This window comes from Symphodus melops, assembly GCF_947650265.1.
Source record: "Symphodus melops genome assembly, chromosome: 1".
Taxonomy (NCBI): domain Eukaryota; kingdom Metazoa; phylum Chordata; class Actinopteri; order Labriformes; family Labridae; genus Symphodus; species Symphodus melops.
The window spans coordinates 56,166,361-56,181,758 of record NC_136691.1 but is presented as its reverse complement, the minus strand read 5'-3'; the positions used below and the strand labels follow the sequence as shown (position 1 = coordinate 56,181,758).

The 15,398-nt window shown below is 50.9% G+C and overlaps 2 protein-coding genes across 4 annotated transcripts; one reads left to right on the top strand and one right to left on the bottom strand.

Annotated features, from left to right (window-relative positions):
- The first annotated feature begins 4,856 nt into the window (after positions 1–4,856).
- On the top strand, positions 4,857–7,986 carry mymk (myomaker, myoblast fusion factor). Of its 2 annotated transcripts, XM_079337860.1 has the most exons (6): positions 4,857–5,225; positions 5,406–5,520; positions 5,995–6,143; positions 6,236–6,352; positions 6,447–6,587; positions 6,758–7,986. In XM_079337860.1, the coding sequence occupies exons 1-6, from the start codon at positions 5,091–5,093 to the stop codon at positions 6,977–6,979; spliced, it is 879 nt and encodes a 292-aa protein (XP_079193986.1). In that variant the 5' UTR covers positions 4,857–5,090; the 3' UTR covers positions 6,980–7,986. The 2 variants fall into 2 exon arrangements, with proteins under 2 accessions (XP_079193986.1, XP_079193985.1); XM_079337859.1 differs by having other exon boundaries at positions 6,236–6,587.
- Positions 7,987–9,203: 1,217 nt separating this feature from the next.
- LOC306838701 (tetratricopeptide repeat protein 16-like) lies at positions 9,204–13,967 on the bottom strand. 2 transcript variants are annotated; one of them, XM_079367039.1, is made up of 12 exons: positions 13,827–13,967; positions 13,126–13,286; positions 12,520–12,610; positions 12,256–12,393; positions 11,514–11,614; positions 11,299–11,428; positions 11,007–11,221; positions 10,381–10,652; positions 10,121–10,265; positions 9,825–9,990; positions 9,573–9,706; positions 9,204–9,440 (listed from the first exon to the last, which is right to left on the bottom strand). In XM_079367039.1, the coding sequence occupies exons 1-12, from the start codon at positions 13,857–13,859 to the stop codon at positions 9,332–9,334; spliced, it is 1,695 nt and encodes a 564-aa protein (XP_079223165.1). In that variant the 5' UTR covers positions 13,860–13,967; the 3' UTR covers positions 9,204–9,331. The 2 variants fall into 2 exon arrangements, with proteins under 2 accessions (XP_079223165.1, XP_079223166.1); XM_079367040.1 differs by having other exon boundaries at positions 13,126–13,283.
- Positions 13,968–15,398: the final 1,431 nt, after the last annotated feature.

The window sequence follows — 15,398 nt, the reverse complement described above, 5'->3', positions numbered from 1 at the left end:
CCAGCTCTGCATGTGGTGGACACTGTAGCTTCAGTGTTTAGCCAGCTCTGCATGTGGTGGACACTATAGCTTCAGTGTTTAGCCAGCTCAGCATGTGGTGGACACTGTAGCTTCAGTGTTTAGCCAGCTCAGCATGTGGTGGACACTGTAGCTTCAGTGTTTAGCCAGCTCTGCATGTGGTGGACACTGTAGCTTCAGTGTTTAGCCAGCTCAGCATGTGGTGGACACTGTAGCTTCAGTGTTTAGCCAGCTCTGCGTGTGGTGGACACTGTAGCTTCAGTGTTTAGCCAGCTCTGCGTGTGGTGGACACTGTAGCTTCAGTGTTTAGCCAGCTCTGCGTGTGGTGGACACTGTAGCTTCAGTGTTTAGCCAGCTCTGCATGTGGTGGACACTGTAGCTTCAGTGTTTAGCCAGCTCTGCATGTGGTGGACACTGTAGCTTCAGTGTTTAGCCAGCTCTGCATGTGGTGGACACTGTAGCTTCAGTGTTTAGCCAGCTCTGCATGTGGTGGACACTGTAGCTTCAGTGTTTAGCCAGCTCTGCATGTGGTGGACACTGTAGCTTCAGTGTTTAGCCAGCTCTGCATGTGGAGGACACTGTAGCTTCAGTGTTTAGCCAGCTCTGCATGTGGTGGACACTGTAGCTTCAGTGTTTAGCCAGCTCTGCATGTGGTGGACACTGTAGCTTCAGTGTTTAGCCAGCTCTGCATGTGGTGGACACTGTAGCTTCAGTGTTTAGCCAGCTCTGCATGGCTCTGTAAAGCTTTCTGCGTTCTAACCTCTCTCCATGTTTCATCTCCAACATTGATCCTAGTTTGAGCAGCTTTCTGCTGCTGGAGCTTATTAGAAACATGCAGAGGCTTTTTAGCTCGGGTACAATCACTTCTATCTGAAGCAGTTCCACTGCCCGCTTCCATCGCTGCAACACCTGTTCACCTGATAACTGCTCTCATATCTGGCAAACCCAGGGGCGTCCAAAACGGCCTTCAAAGCCCCGCCTACCTTCTCTGGTCCAATCAGATCCAGAGCATTCAGGAGCAGAATCTAAAGTTAGAAGGAGGACATACTGGCTGCTGCATTGTTGTCAGAGAAGCTTCAACACAGCAGGTTTCCTTCATGATCACACAGGAAGAGAGCAGCTCTCTGATTGGTTCCTTTAAATGAGCATCAATCGATGGACGAGTCTGCAGCTTAAAGAAACAACAGGACGAGCGAGTGATTTGAAGGGACTCTTCACTCGCTGGTGATTTGATAAGCAGGTGAAATATCTTTCAGAGAGGCTGAGTTGTGATTCTTCTTACAGACAGTCGGAGCCAAGAGCAGCTGGACGGAGCGCGACTCAGACTCAGGAATGAGAGTGAATGATGAGAGGACGAGAGAGGACGTCTGAGGACCACCATGTCTGCCCACCATGTCGTCTTCCGTCTGTCTCCTCTCCCTCCTGCTTTATTACACTTTCTCATTTTTCCCCCCCTCTCGTCTGTTTTCTCTCCATCTTTTTCTGCTGTTATTTCTCGCCCCTCCCTCTCTTCCTCTCCCCATGTTTCTTTCTCTCCTCTTTCGGTCACAGTCCTGTCTCCACTTCTCTCTGTTTCCACAGCTGTCTCTTCGCAGCTTTAAAGCTTTGCACTTGTTCTCTGGATCCCTCCTTTGGCTGTTTTTTTTTTTTTTTTTTAAATCGGTCATGACTTTGTTGTTACGTTTCGGCCTTCACGCATCATCATCATCATCATCATCATCATCATCATCATCATATGTTGGATGAATCTTCCAGTCCGTGCAGCAGTAACACTTACTGGTGTGTTTCATTAAACCAGTTCCTGAATCTCCAATCAGAAGCAGAATTGATTTTTATTGTACATTTACATTTTGTCTCAGTGTGAAAGAAAAAAAACAACAAATACTTCAATAAAATAAAAAAGTTACAAAAACAGACAAAATAACTCGCAGTGGGACGACCGACTTTAGGCTTTAATGGACAAGGCCGCGGGACAGGCTGGAGGACAGGCTGGGGGACAGGCTGGAGGACAGGCTGGAGGACAGGCTGCGGGACAGGCTAGAGGACAGGCTGCAGGACAGGCTGGAGGACAGGTTGGAGGACAGGCTGGGGGACAGGTTGGAGGAAAGGCTGGAGGACAGGTTGGAGGACAGGTTGGAGGAAAGGCTGCAGGACAGGCTGGAGGACAGGCTGGGGGACAGGTTGGAAGAAAGGCTAGAGGAAAGGCTAGAGGACAGGCTGCGGGACAGGCTGGGGGACAGGCTGGAGGACAGGCTGCAGGACAGGCTGGAGGACAGGCTGGGGGACAGGCTGCGGGACAGGCTGGGGGACAGGCTGCGGGACAGGCTAGAGGACAGGCTGGGGGACAGGCTGCAGGACAGGCTGGGGGACAGGCTGCGGGACAGGCTGGGGGACAGGCTGCAGGACAGGCCGGGGGACAGTCTGCAGGACAGTCCTGCACGTTTTCTCACACCTCCTGAAATCATCTGGATGTCTTCAGGACAGCAGACGTGTCTGTCGGCTGTCTGAGACTCATCGTCCAGATTTAAACCATGAAATCCACAAGACCAGGGAGACGGGGAGACCAGGACTAAGTCTGCCCACCACCCTACTACACATGACACACAGTCAAAGCTATGCAGCGAGAGCGTCCAACACTTCTCGGTGCTGTTGTTCTCGTGTTGCGCCCATGTGGAGCACGCCAAACAGTCTGGAGTCATTAGTGTTGGCTCACGCAGACAAAGGAGAAATTAGAGCAGTTACAGAAGGTTGCCCGCGTTCAGTCTGCAGCGTGAGAAACTACAAAGCCCTCGTTCCTCACAGAGAGCGTCCACACCACGAGGAAACACCACGACGTGACACCCGACCAACAGCAACCCTGAACCAGCTGAGTGCAGTAACCACGAGAGACGAGGGAGCTGCATCCAGTCCGACCTCCAGCTGAAGAATAAGCCCCGCCTCCCAAACGTTACGTTACCCGGAACTCGATTTTTAAAATGGTTTTTCCTTTCTGCACGATTTCAAAATCGTTCATGTGAGGTCATGTGAGGTCACATGAGGTCATGTGAAGTCAGGTGAGGTCAGGTGAAGCCACGTGAGGTCACATGAGGTCATGTGAGGTCACATGAGGTCATGTGAAGTCAGGTGAAGTCAGGTGAAGCCACGTGAGGTCAGGTGAAGTCATGTGAGGTCACGTGAGGTCACATGAGGTCACGTAAAGTCATGAGGTCACATGAGGTCACATGAGGTCATGTGAGGTCACATGAGGTCATGTGAAGTCATGTGAGGTCACATGAGGTCATGTGAAGTCATGTGAGGTCACATGAGGTCATGTGAAGTCATGTGAGGTCACATGAGGTCATGTGAGGTCACGTGAAGCTACGTGAGGTCACGTGAGATCACATGAGGTCATGTGAAGTCATGTGAGGTCACATGAGGTCACGTGAAGTCATGTGAGGTCACATGAGGTCATGTGAGGTCACACAAGGTCATGTGAGGTCATGTGAGGTGGTGCGTTCCGGTCGGCTGTGAGGTGTCATGATGTTCATATCTTGTGTGAGCACGCTTCAGGTTACGGGGCAGAAGGTCTGGTGGGCGGGGCTTGTCCACATTTTCCCACAGAAAGTGGAAACAGGCGCCCTGCTGGGTGCTGCGGTCGGGAGATCAGAGGTCACGTGACCTGCGACCACAGTTCACCTCAGTGTTTCTGCACAAACAGAACAAACACTCATTCAGCCGTTTGCACCAAACACAAGGTGGAGTTTGTTTCCGACAGAGGGCGCTCATGTTTCCAGACCCCCCCCCACCGCCACCCGCCCCCTCCTCCCCACCCGGCGGCTCGGGTTACCAAAACACTCGGAGAATGTGAGGCGTGCGGTGAAAGCCCTCAGCAATAGTACACCCTTTGTGTCGCTGCCTCAAGCCTTTGAGCAGGTGGAGCAGCTGAGAGGAAACTGCTGTCTCACCAACAACATGAGAGTCAAATATGGCTGCACAGCGAGGAGGCGACCAACAGACATCAGAGTGGGAGGAGATGACGTGCAACGTGGGGCCCGGGTCGGAATCGAACCCACAGCTGCTGTGTCTTAATCCAGACTTATCGAGACCAGGACCAGAGTGCTCCGAAACCGAGACAACAAGGGACCAAGACTGTAAGAATCCTCATCCTGTGTGAGGGGGCGTGTCACAGAGCAGGCGTGTCACGGAGGGGGCGTGTCACGGAGGGGGCGTGTCACAGAGCGGGGACGAAAATCGAATGAAGAATTAATTGAAGTTTTTTTTTTGTTTTATTTTGAAAGCGGCGTTCAAATTAATGACGTGGAGAAACAGCCAATCACAGAGTCCGCTCAGTACATTTGTTTTGGGTGACTCATTGATGGCGTGACGTTTTCACGTCTAATCCTGAAGAAGGCGAGCGAGCGTTGACGCTGCTGTCACCACAACCTTCCACGAGTCGCACGGCGCCCTCCGTGTTCGAGGCTCTGAGGTCATGAAGAATTCTGAATGTAAACGACGTGAGAGCGTGCGGCTGTCAGGAGACAAAGACCGCCGCCCCCCCGATGTATCATGGACACCACCGTGTCTCTGGAGGAGAGCGGAGGAGGCGTGGCCTAACAGCAGTTTGTTTTGGTTTGATGTGAGCTCGAAGGCACGCTGGATGTTAAACGTGCAGAAACACGACGTGACGATTATTAAACATCGATTTCTCTTAAATCGACCAATTAAAAAAAAAAATCAATAATCTATTTTGTCCCAGATCGACTTCCTGTTCTCGACATGGATGTTATTTAGTTCCACAGTCATTCTTCAGTATGACTCGCCCCCCCCCCGCCCCGCGGTATGCTAGCAGCTGCCCCGTCATGACGCTGCACATACAGCCGGTGGGGACATTTAAACTTTAAAGGGCCAAACTGGACAGCTGTGTGTGTGTGTGTGTGTGTGTGTGTGTGTGTGTGTGTGTGTGTGTGTGTGTGTGTGTGTGCTGTGTTTGCAGCTCATCCAGTCACTCTCACTCTCGTGCAGGACTAGGACAGCAGATCGCTGCTTCTCTTCAAACTTGTGAGGACGTTTGTTTCTCTCTTTTACAGACCGTCATGGGCGCCTTCATCGCCAAGATGCTCCTCCCCACCGTCAGCAGCCTGGTGTTCCTGCCCGCCGCCAGCGTGGCCGCCAAGCGCGGTTTCCACATGGAGGCCATGGTCTACTTCTTCACCATGTTCTTCACTGCGGTGAGTCTTTACCTCGAGCCATCTTCTGATTCACACACACACACACACACACACACACACACACACTGAGACGGATCACTTGTGTAACCCGTGTGTGTGTGTGTGTGTGTGTGTGTGTGTGTGTGTGCGCGTGTGTGTGTGTGTGTGTGTGTGTGTGTGTGTGTGTGCGTCCTCCTGTAGATCTACCACGCGTGTGACGGCCCGGGCCTCTCCATCCTGTGCTTCATGAAGTACGACATCCTGGAGTACTTCAGCGTGTACGGCACGGCGCTCTCCATGTGGGTCACGCTTATCGGTGAGTCCCGGCGTTCGCTCTGAGCACTCACGTGACCACCACCTGACCGCCACGTGACCGCCACGTGACCGCCGTTAATTAAAGTTTCATTTAATTTATTTGATAAAAAGTGAAACTTCCATGAAGCCAGAAAAAAAAAGTCACTTTCATTGACTTTCAGAGGTCAAAACAAACAGCTCTGCCTGCAGCAGCTGCTGATGACATGTGTCGTGTCTCTGAGTGCAGCTCACATGTGCTCACACACACACACACACACACACACACACACACACACACATGCAAGCTTCAACAGCTGCTCTGATTGGTCCACACTCTTGGTATGAAGATTCTCTAAATGCTAAATTGGAATCAAAAGAATCAGAAGGATTTGTAGAGAGTGAAACTTTTTCTGGTTTTTCAAAATAAAAGTCTCATGGCAGTTATTTCAGGTCATAGTGTGAACATGTCTAAGTCTTGGTTTCCTCCCGGTCTCAGCTCTGGGTGACTTTGATGAACCTCAGCGCTCCAGCATCACCATGTTTGGCGTTTTGACCACGGCGGTGCGGATCTACCAGGACCGCTGGGGCTACGGCATCTACTCCGGACCAATCGGATCGGCCGTCTTCATCATCACCGTCAAATGGGTGACTTGATTTTCCTCTCGTTGGTCATCAGAGCGATGTGGAACCAAACGTGTAACCCGTGTGTGTGTGTGTGTGTGTGTGTGTGTGTGCAGCTGCAGAAGATGAGGCAGCTGAGGGCGGTGTACCCGGAGAAGACGGTGTACACGCAGCAGGTCGGCCCGGGCTGCTGCTTCGGCGCCCTCGCTCTGATGCTGCGCTTCTACTTCGAGGTGAGAACACACACATCCTGTCGGTTAGCCGTGTGTGTGTGTGTGTGTGTGTGTCGTGCCCACTCTAAACACGCCGCCCCTCCTCGCGCCTCAGGAGTGGGACTATGCTTACGTCCACAGCTTCTACCACCTGTCTCTGGCTGTGTCCTTCGTGCTGCTGCTGCCCAAGAAGAACCGCTACGCAGGGACGGGACGCCACGCCGCCAAGCTCAGCTGCTGGGCTCTCTGCTGCTGCGTACGTTACCTTCATTCTTTTATCAAAGCAGGTAAAGAGCTGCAGGTCACATGACCGCTGATCCTGTGGAGGGAAAGACTCGGGCCACATGAAAATATGGAGATCCCATCTTCCTTCACTGTCAGTCGAGGTCACATTTTAATGTCTCATCTTTGACGTTTCCTCTGCAGTCGATGTCCCCGGGCACCTCGAAGGACAAGACGGACACGGCGGAGGAGAAGACGAAGACGAAGAAGAAGAAGAAGTCGAGGAGTGTTTGGACGGTCCCCACGGAGAAGCTGCTGAGCCGAGGCTGCAGCACTCCCATCCTGCCGCTTTACAACCCGCCGCCCTGCACGCCCATCAAAGGGACCAGCGTCAGCAAGCTCAAAGAGATGAACGGCTGGAAGTGAGGCCAGCGCGCTGACGTGGGACGGCTTCCTCCCGGAGAACAGACGCCGACCTGCCGTGGAAGGGAAATGGGAAGAGGACCAAACAACTGTCAGCCTGATAAACTTGTCCTGTGGCTGCTAAGTTCATCTTGTGGAAGCAGGAAACCAACCATCATGTGGACGTTCCTTCGCTACTCCAAGAAATCCTTTTTGGCCGGGAGAGCGTTTTAAGAGTCAGCGACCGGAGGGATCCGAAGGTGACTGGTGAGTTTCCACGAGTGCCGTGGTGTGGATGAGGGCGAGTCGGGACCTCGGACGCGGCGTCCGTGTGACCCCGAGGACGGGGGGGGAGACGCTGGATGAGAGCAGCTAGTAAAACTGACCAGAAAATTTACGAGGAGAACAAACAGCGGAGGGTTTATCTCTCCAAAATATATAAATTGTCTTTAGAAATGTTTCCCAGGGGAGACCCTCCGTCTGCTCGCCCCCCCCCCCCCCCCCCCTCTCTCTTCCAGGGAAAGGAACCACGCGGCAGAGTTTGTTAAGACTGTAAAGTGTCTTTTTTCCCCCCGCTTTTATGCGTCCTCTGGGCGCCAAATGTGTGGCGTGGAGCGTCAGACGGCCCAGACACGAGTCTGTAAGCCGGCTGGACTGACGTCTTGATGTGAGTCTGGATCGGCAGGTGGACTCCGGCTCTGGCTCGGACCCTGTCCCTGATGTGCAGACTGTTGAAAGCTTCTGTAAATATATTGTTATTTATCGCCGTGTGGAAGAAATCAACCACGTCTTTGTGTTTTTGAGTGTCGACGACTTTAAATCTCATTTATGTTGCATGTTTGAAATTCTGTTATTTCACATTTACAATAAAAACTGTCCGGATTTATTTTAAACTTTTGCAGCGTCGTGAGTTGAGAGAGCGTACTGTTTGAACTCCATGCTTTTATTTTGAAATCAAGCACGGAGCGAGTGAGGACACCCTGCTGGGACGATGTCTCAGCTGCTTGGACGTTGAGCAGCCTCAGCTGCGGCCGCCGTGCGTCTTGCACACGTCACTCTGCGTCTCTTAGACAAAACAATCTGGGGCCAAAACGTGCGTGAAGCCGGAGGGTGTCGGCCCCGGGGCCGAGCCAGCAGCTCCTGGTGTTTTTGTCTGGCGGTGCTGGCGGGGCCACCTGCACCTCCCGGCCCTGTTGCCACGGTAACCGGAGACTTTTATTGCACAAGTGTGAAACACTTCTCAGCTCCTTTACGAGCGCCCACACACACTCTGCTGCGTGATCACCTGTCCTCCTCAGTGTGTCCCTGGTGTCTGTCCTCCTCAGTGAGTCCCTGGTGTCTGTCCTCCTCAGTGAGTCCCTGGTGTCTGTCCTCCTCAGTGTCTGTCCTCCTCAGTGAGTCCCTGGTGTCTGTCCTCCTCAGTGAGTCCCTGGTGTCTGTCCTCCTCAGTGTCTGTCCTCCTCAGTGAGTCCCTGGTGTCTGTCCTCCTCAGTGTCTGTCCTCATCAGTGAGTCCCTGGTGTCTGTCCTCCTCAGTGTCTGTCCTCATCAGTGAGTCCCTGGTGTCTCAGTGAGTCCCTGGTGCCTGTCCTCCTCAGTGAGTCCCTGGTGTCTGTCCTCCTCAGTGTGTCCCTGGTGTCTGTCCTCCTCAGTGAGTCCCAGGTGTCTGTCCTCCTCAGTTAGTCCCTGGTGGCTCAGTGAGTCCCAGGTGTCTGTCCTCCTCAGTGTGTCCCTGGTGTCTGTCCTCCTCAGTGTGTCCCTGGTGTCTGTCCTCCTCAGTGAGTCCCTGGTGTCTGTCCTCCTCAGTGAGTCCTTGGTGTCTGTCCTCTTCAGTGTCCTCTTCAGTGAGCCCCTGGTGTCTGTCCTCCTCAGTGAGTCCCAGGTGTCTGTCCTCCTCAGTGTGTCCCTGGTGTCTGTCCTCCTCAGTGTGTCCCTGGTGTCTGTCCTCCTCAGTGAGTCCCTGGTGTCTGTCCTCCTCAGTGAGTCCCTGGTGTCTGTCCTCCTCAGTGTGTCCCTGGTGTCTGTCCTCAGTGAGTCCCTGGTGTCTGTCCTCCTCAGTGAGTCCCAGGTGTCTGTCCTTCTCAGTGTGTCCCAGGTGTCTGTCCTCAGTGTGTCCCTGGTGTCTGTCCTCCTCAGTGTGTCCCTGGTGTCTGTCCTCCTCAGTGTGTCCCTGGTGTCTGTCCTCCTCAGTGTGTCCCTGGTGTCTGTCCTCCTCACACACATGAATAACTTTTATTGGCTCAGAAAGATGAAGTGATGATTATTTTAATAAACTTTCAGAATGAGTGCAGTTTTGAATTTCCCTCGGGATCAATAAAGTATCAATCTATCTATCAGTTTTACAACTCATGATCCAAAATGGTCGCCTCACTCGGGCTCATTTGAAAGTTTTACTTCCTGTTGTTCTTCCTTCCTGTCCTGCTCCTGACGGCTCCTCTGATTGGCTCTCTTGGACCAGCGTTATCTTCTGGAGCTTCTCGCTCAGTCTACACACACGAGACAGGACACACACACACATTCAGTCTACACACACGAGACAGGACACACACACTCAGTCTGCAGCGCTTCAGGTTTACTGAACTGCTGCTGCATGTTTTCATCCTCTGAGCTCTACTGACCTCTGCTGGTCACAGGAGGAACTGCAGGCCTTCACCGTTTCCATCAGCTCGACTTTGACTGCCTGTGCTGCTGGGCTCGACAAAACATCCGACTCACTGCGGCCCGGGAACAGACTCATCATCAATGGAGGCAGCTACACACACACACACACACACACACACACACACACACACACACACACACACACACACATGAAAACACTTGCCAGGACAAGAAAAGAGAAGTTGAAGTTGCAGAAATGAAGTCCTGACCTCCTCATTGGTCGGGTCCAGGATCAGCAGGCAGACGAGGTCGGCCCTGGCTCTGTCCAAGTGAAGAAGCTTCCGGAAAGCCTTCAATCTGTTCTCGTAGTACCGAGCGGCGGCCGGGTTGTACTTAACGGCCAGAGAAAACATCTCCGCCGCCTCCTGGAGACCCCTGCAGGAACACACACACACACACACACACACACACACACGTACGCTCACCGATGCAGCATCCGACAGGTTTCTCTCCTCTACTTGTGTGTGTGTGTGTGTGTGTGTGTGTGTGTGTGTGCGCCTCTGACCCGCTCTGGAAGCAGAGAGAGCCCAGCGTGTTGTACAGGACGGCGAGGCGGAGTCGGACAGAAGGCTCATCGGGTCGCATCATCTCCTCGGCCTGCTGGTAGTCGGCCAGAGCGAAGGCCCACTCGCCCTGTTTGAAGAAGCAGTCTGACACACACACACACACACACACACACACACACACACACACACACACACAGCTGGAGCATCACAGTGGACAGCTGGTCTAAAGCGGAGAAGAGAGAGAGAGAGAGAGCAGCACCTCCTCGGTTCAGGTAGAGAGCGGCCCGGCCCGTCTCCTCCTCCACGGCCTTGTTGAGCAGCAGCGCGGCCTCGCCGTAGAGGCCTCTGCTGAAGCACGCCACCGCAAAGTCGTTGTAGGTGAGAACCAGCTGCACGTTCACTTCCTGCTGCAGAGAGCCGCCCTCCTCCTCCTCCTCGCCTCTGACCGCACTCTCATCGCTCAGCTCCACAGCCTGCACCAGATCCTCGATGGCGGCCGTGAAGTCCTTCAGACGTCGGTACAGAACCCCCCTGAAGATGACGAACATTTACTTTAACCGGCTAATTTAAAACAAATATAGACTTAGAGTACGTGTATAAACTCAACACTGCAGAAGCTATTTGTTGATGAATTAAAAATGAAAATCAAAAAATGAGCATAGACTGTCTGCACGTGAGCGCTACAGTATGTTCGTCTCCACCGCAGCGCCCCCTGCTGTCTGACAGCGAGAGTCTCCCGCTGCGAGCTGCACGCGTCAACTCCTCCTGAAACTCTCTAAAAACGTGCAGGGGTGACAACTGAAGAAACCTGGTGACCTTGAGCGGACGCCGTCATGCAGGTTGTTACCAACAGGTCACACTGAAGCGTTCAGCTCGTGACCTCACCTGAACAGGTGGAGTCTGGGATCGTCTGGGCTGCCTTCCAGAGCGGCGTTGATCATGCAGAGAGCTTCAGGCAGCCGGCCCGTCAGATACCCGTGCACAGCCTTCTGTCGGGCTCGCTCACTGGCTTCCTGCAGCTGATCCCGCAGAGCGCCGGCGTGCGGACAGGTCGGGTTCAACGCCAGCGCTGACTTCACATCCTGGTAACACAGTGACGTCTGTGCAGGAGAGCGGAGGAGGAGTCAGCATGCTGAGCTCAGGCTCCACGTGCTGCAGGCACATCAAACCTTCTCACCTGGTCGAGCTGTTTGTGAAGTCGAGCTCTGAGGGTGTAGAGGTCGGCGGTGGGGCCGTGTGACATCATCCAGTCCTTCACCAGCTGCAGACAGTCTGCGTGGTGACCTGCAGCCGACAGACAGGCCAGGCTGTGACAGAACGAGGGACGGAACAGTGAGCAACGGTTTCACACTCACTCGAGTCCGGAGCTAAACACGACTGCGTGCTCCTGACCTGCGCAGCTCGTGGGCCCTGCAGCCGGGCTTCACCTCCGCCGCTTTCCTGAAGGCTTCCAGAGCGTCGGAGAAAAGGCCTCGCTCGAACAAACACTGGCCCTGAACAAACAGCACACACACTCATCAAGGATGGGACCTAAAGACGTTCATCTGCCGGGGATTTAAAGGTTTCCTTCCTGTTCAAGGGAGAGAGCAGTCTCTTTACTCCGGATGTCAACCTAATGAAACACTTTAATTCTCCTTATAGCCATTTGTTCTGTGATACATCAACATGATCAAAACTTTCCTTATGATCTGATACATGTATTCTGCCCTCTAGTGGATCATCATCATACTGCAGGCAGTGGAAGGGCTTTTTTTTGATTTGTTTACTTTTTCAAAATGGCCGATGTCATGAAGTCATCCTCACACTTTTAGCAGGAAGTGACGGTTAGAATAATACTGATGTTGTTGTTACTCATTCTTTAAAAGGAGAATCTTCTGTATTGAAACAATGCAGCATTAATTAACTATTTTGATGATTTAATTAATCAAAATTAATGACTGAAATGAAATCTTAAAATACACTTGGGGTATTCTCTTCATAAAAATTCTCACGCATCAAATATGACTAAACTATGTAGCAAAGATAAATAACATTGGCATTTTATTAAAAGTTCCTCTATTTTTGAATATGTCGGGCATTAAAGGGTTAATTCTCCTCAGTGCATTTGGATGCAACACAAAGTCGTGTGTGTTACCTGGAGATAATAGATGAAGGCCAAGCGGGCGCTGAAGGCTCCGGGCTCCAGGATCCAGGCCCGTCTGTAACAAGCTGCAGCTGACTGGAAGTCACAGAGCTGCAGGTAGGCGTCGGCCTGGCTCACGTGCACCTCCGCCTGAAACACACAGCAGCATCACGTCACACACGTCTCTGTGTGTGTGATTCATCCAGATCAGACGCAGAGGAGACTCCAGCTGCATCAGCCTGGATGATCACGTGACCACGTGGTCGTCTGCTGTACCTGGTCTGGCTTCAGCGTGACGGCTTTAGAGAAGCAGATCACGGCCTTCTCGTACTGCGACGCCTCCAGCGCTTTGATCCCGTTTGAATAACTGAAACAGAAAAAAAAATCACATCTGTGTTCGAGCCTTTGAGGGAGGAGCTGGACTTCCTGTCCCCACATGATCATCATTCACTTTCTCTCTTTTTGTGTAACTCTCTTTTATCCAATCGAAACGTTTCCATAAAGCACGTTTAAAAACTGCACAGTGGTTAGCTGTCACAGCGAGGAGGTTGCTGGTTTGAATCCCCGTCTGACAGGAGCCTCTCTGTGTGGGTGTGGCTGGTTGTCTGTCTCTGTATGTCAGCCCTGTGATTGGCTGCTGACCAGTCCAGGGAGTAACCTCGCCTCTCGCCCAATGACAGCGGGGATTGGCTCCAGCAGCAGGACGTCAAAGTGAAAAGTGTTTCTTTGACCCTCCCTCCCTTACCTCTCTCTCCCAAGGTCAAAGGTTAAAGGTCAATAAGGAGCCAGCTCGATTTAAGATTCATCCATCAGTTCTAAAATCTAAACTAGACGACGTGTGCTCATATTTGCATTCGTTAAAAGAGGAGGTGTGAGTCTCACTGCTCTGCTGCCTTGCTCTGAACGATGAGGCGCCCCGGCAGCTCTGAGGTCTGACGCCGTTTCTCTCCTGCTGCCAAAACTATTTCAGTGAAGCCGAGCTTGGACTCCTTCAGCTCCTCCTCTGGTTCAGCGATGGACAATAAACTCTGCTCCGCTGCCTGCTGGGAGACGATCAGTGGACAAAGACTGAAGATTAAAAACCTTCAGAGGCTTGAAAAGGCAAGAAAAAAAGACTGTCTTCATCCTGGAAATGATATGATCATATTATTTTTAGGGAAGACGACGCCAAACAAAAAGAAGTCAAATGTAAACAACGCAAGAAACTACAACAGAAGTTAAATTCTACTTTAAAATTCGAGCGGGGAGACAGGGAGGCGTTTGATTGGCTCATCAGACTGGGACCTTGTGGCAGACATTGGTTGAAGTTTTTAAAGACTTATAACTGATACAGATGAAGGATTTTGTGTTGCATAATATTACTATCAGTATTACTTCTACTAATAATAATAATCAGAATAAAAATATGTTGCACCATTTATTAGTGTAAGGAGCGAAACAGGTTCCTCTAAACATTGTTCTTGGGTCTGAATGTGTCATAGTTTTAAAAAAAACCTTTTACAGTTTTATTCTTCTGTTTTTACAGTTAGTTAAAGTTAACGTCTCTCGCTGCTCTTAAATTGAAAAAAAGAAAAAAGAAGTACCTTCCGGTCACTTCCGGCCTCAGAAGTGTCCATTGTTATGAAGATAAAATGTTAAAACACGGATAGAAGCAGTTTTGTGAACTTTGGTGTTAAAGCTTGTGCTAAATCAGGTCACCATGGAAACCAGCCTCAACAAGCCGCGCGCGCCAGCAACAACAACAAGAAGCTTTTATTTTGAGCGAGCAACTTCCGGTGCTTTTTATTTACAGCTGAACCGATATGAATCTATACATGTTTATGGTGTTGTTGCTGCGCTGCAAACTTAAAACTATTATTTTATTAAAAAGACTTCCCCGATTTTATACGTTTTTACACATTTATGTTGCCTCATAAATATATTTATGTTTTTCTTTTCTTATTTTTTGTATTTTTGTTTGTTCTCCGTTCTTAGAGTCTGATTCAATTGTTTTCTAATAATTGTTTTTATGTTGTAAATGTCTTTACGTCAATAAAGTAGGAAAAGTAGTTCTCTAAGGACATACTAACTTTTCTAAATCTCAATGGCCTACTGAGTCTATCCGAATCGCTTCAACGCGACTTTTATTCTGAAGTCGGGAAAGCGGAAATGAACGGCACACTCCTCGCCCACGATGATCAGCTGACTGAAATGTTGACAAAGCAAGCTGGCCGCCGGGTAGAGGAAGCCAAAGATCTCTCGCCAACAGTTTCAGGTCTGATCGGTGATCTACGGCCGGATGTTCACAGTGGACTTCCGCTGATACTGTCCATCGATAGCGTCTCTCTCCGTCCCTGCACAGTTTGAGCCTCGTCTGACCTGTTGTGCACGTGCACAGGTGATCGAGAGGAGAGGACGCAGTCAGGATGGACATCCAGCACGAGAGGAGAAGACTGCTGGATGCTGAGGGGGGAGATGAAGATCCCACCGGACTCATCTCTGAGCAGGAGGCTTACCTGAGGTCAGTGAGCGCGCGCACACACACACACACACACAGTCACACACACACAAACACACACACATATACACACACACACCCTGACACACACACACCCTGACACACACACATATATACACACACACACACACACACACACACAGTCACACACACACAAACACACAAACACACACACATATATATACACACACACACACACACCCTGACAGACACACACACACACACACACACACACAAACACAAACACACACACACACACCCTGACACACTTTTCTCTACAGATCTGATCCCATTCCGATGCTCCAAAATCCTGAACTGTGATTGGCTGCTCACCTTGTCAGAGGCGGGGCTTGTGTACATTTAATTTGATCGTCTTGAGAGACAGAAACACAAACAGCAGCACTACATGTTAGTACAAGAATAAATACATAACAGGTGGTCAGTGTCTCATATAGACACTTTGGACTTTGAGGAAGTCTTCCATGTTTCCATCTAACAACAATGACAGCATATTATGGTCTGTCGACGTTTGAAACCTGCCAGCAGATTTAAAGATTATAAATCCAGGAGAGATTTCCAAACATTTTAAAGGTCCCATAAAGGTTCAAAGTTTAATCTCTTACTTATTGTTGAATTTAAAGTTCAGTGAGTTTGAAAC

What these genes read in the sequence shown, in the direction of transcription:
- mymk (XM_079337859.1), top strand. Translation starts at nt 5,091, where the DNA reads ATGGGCGCCTTCATCGCCAAGATGCTCCTCCCCACCGTCAGCAGCCTG. An exon ending in TCACCATGTTCTTCACTGCG is followed by an intron (nt 5,226 to 5,405) that starts GTGAGTCTTTAC and finishes GTCCTCCTGTAG; the next exon opens with ATCTACCACGCGTGTGACGG. An exon ending in GCTGGGCTCTCTGCTGCTGC is followed by an intron (nt 6,588 to 6,757) that starts GTACGTTACCTT and finishes TTTCCTCTGCAG; the next exon opens with TCGATGTCCCCGGGCACCTC.
- LOC306838701 (XM_079367039.1), bottom strand. Translation starts at nt 13,859, where the DNA reads ATGGACACTTCTGAGGCCGGAAGTGACCGGAAG. An exon ending in TCACGCTGAAGCCAGACCAG is followed by an intron (nt 12,394 to 12,519) that starts GTACAGCAGACG and finishes TGTGTGTTTCAG; the next exon opens with GCGGAGGTGCACGTGAGCCA. An exon ending in TCTCTACCTGAACCGAGGAG is followed by an intron (nt 10,266 to 10,380) that starts GTGCTGCTCTCT and finishes TGTGTGTGTCAG; the next exon opens with ACTGCTTCTTCAAACAGGGC.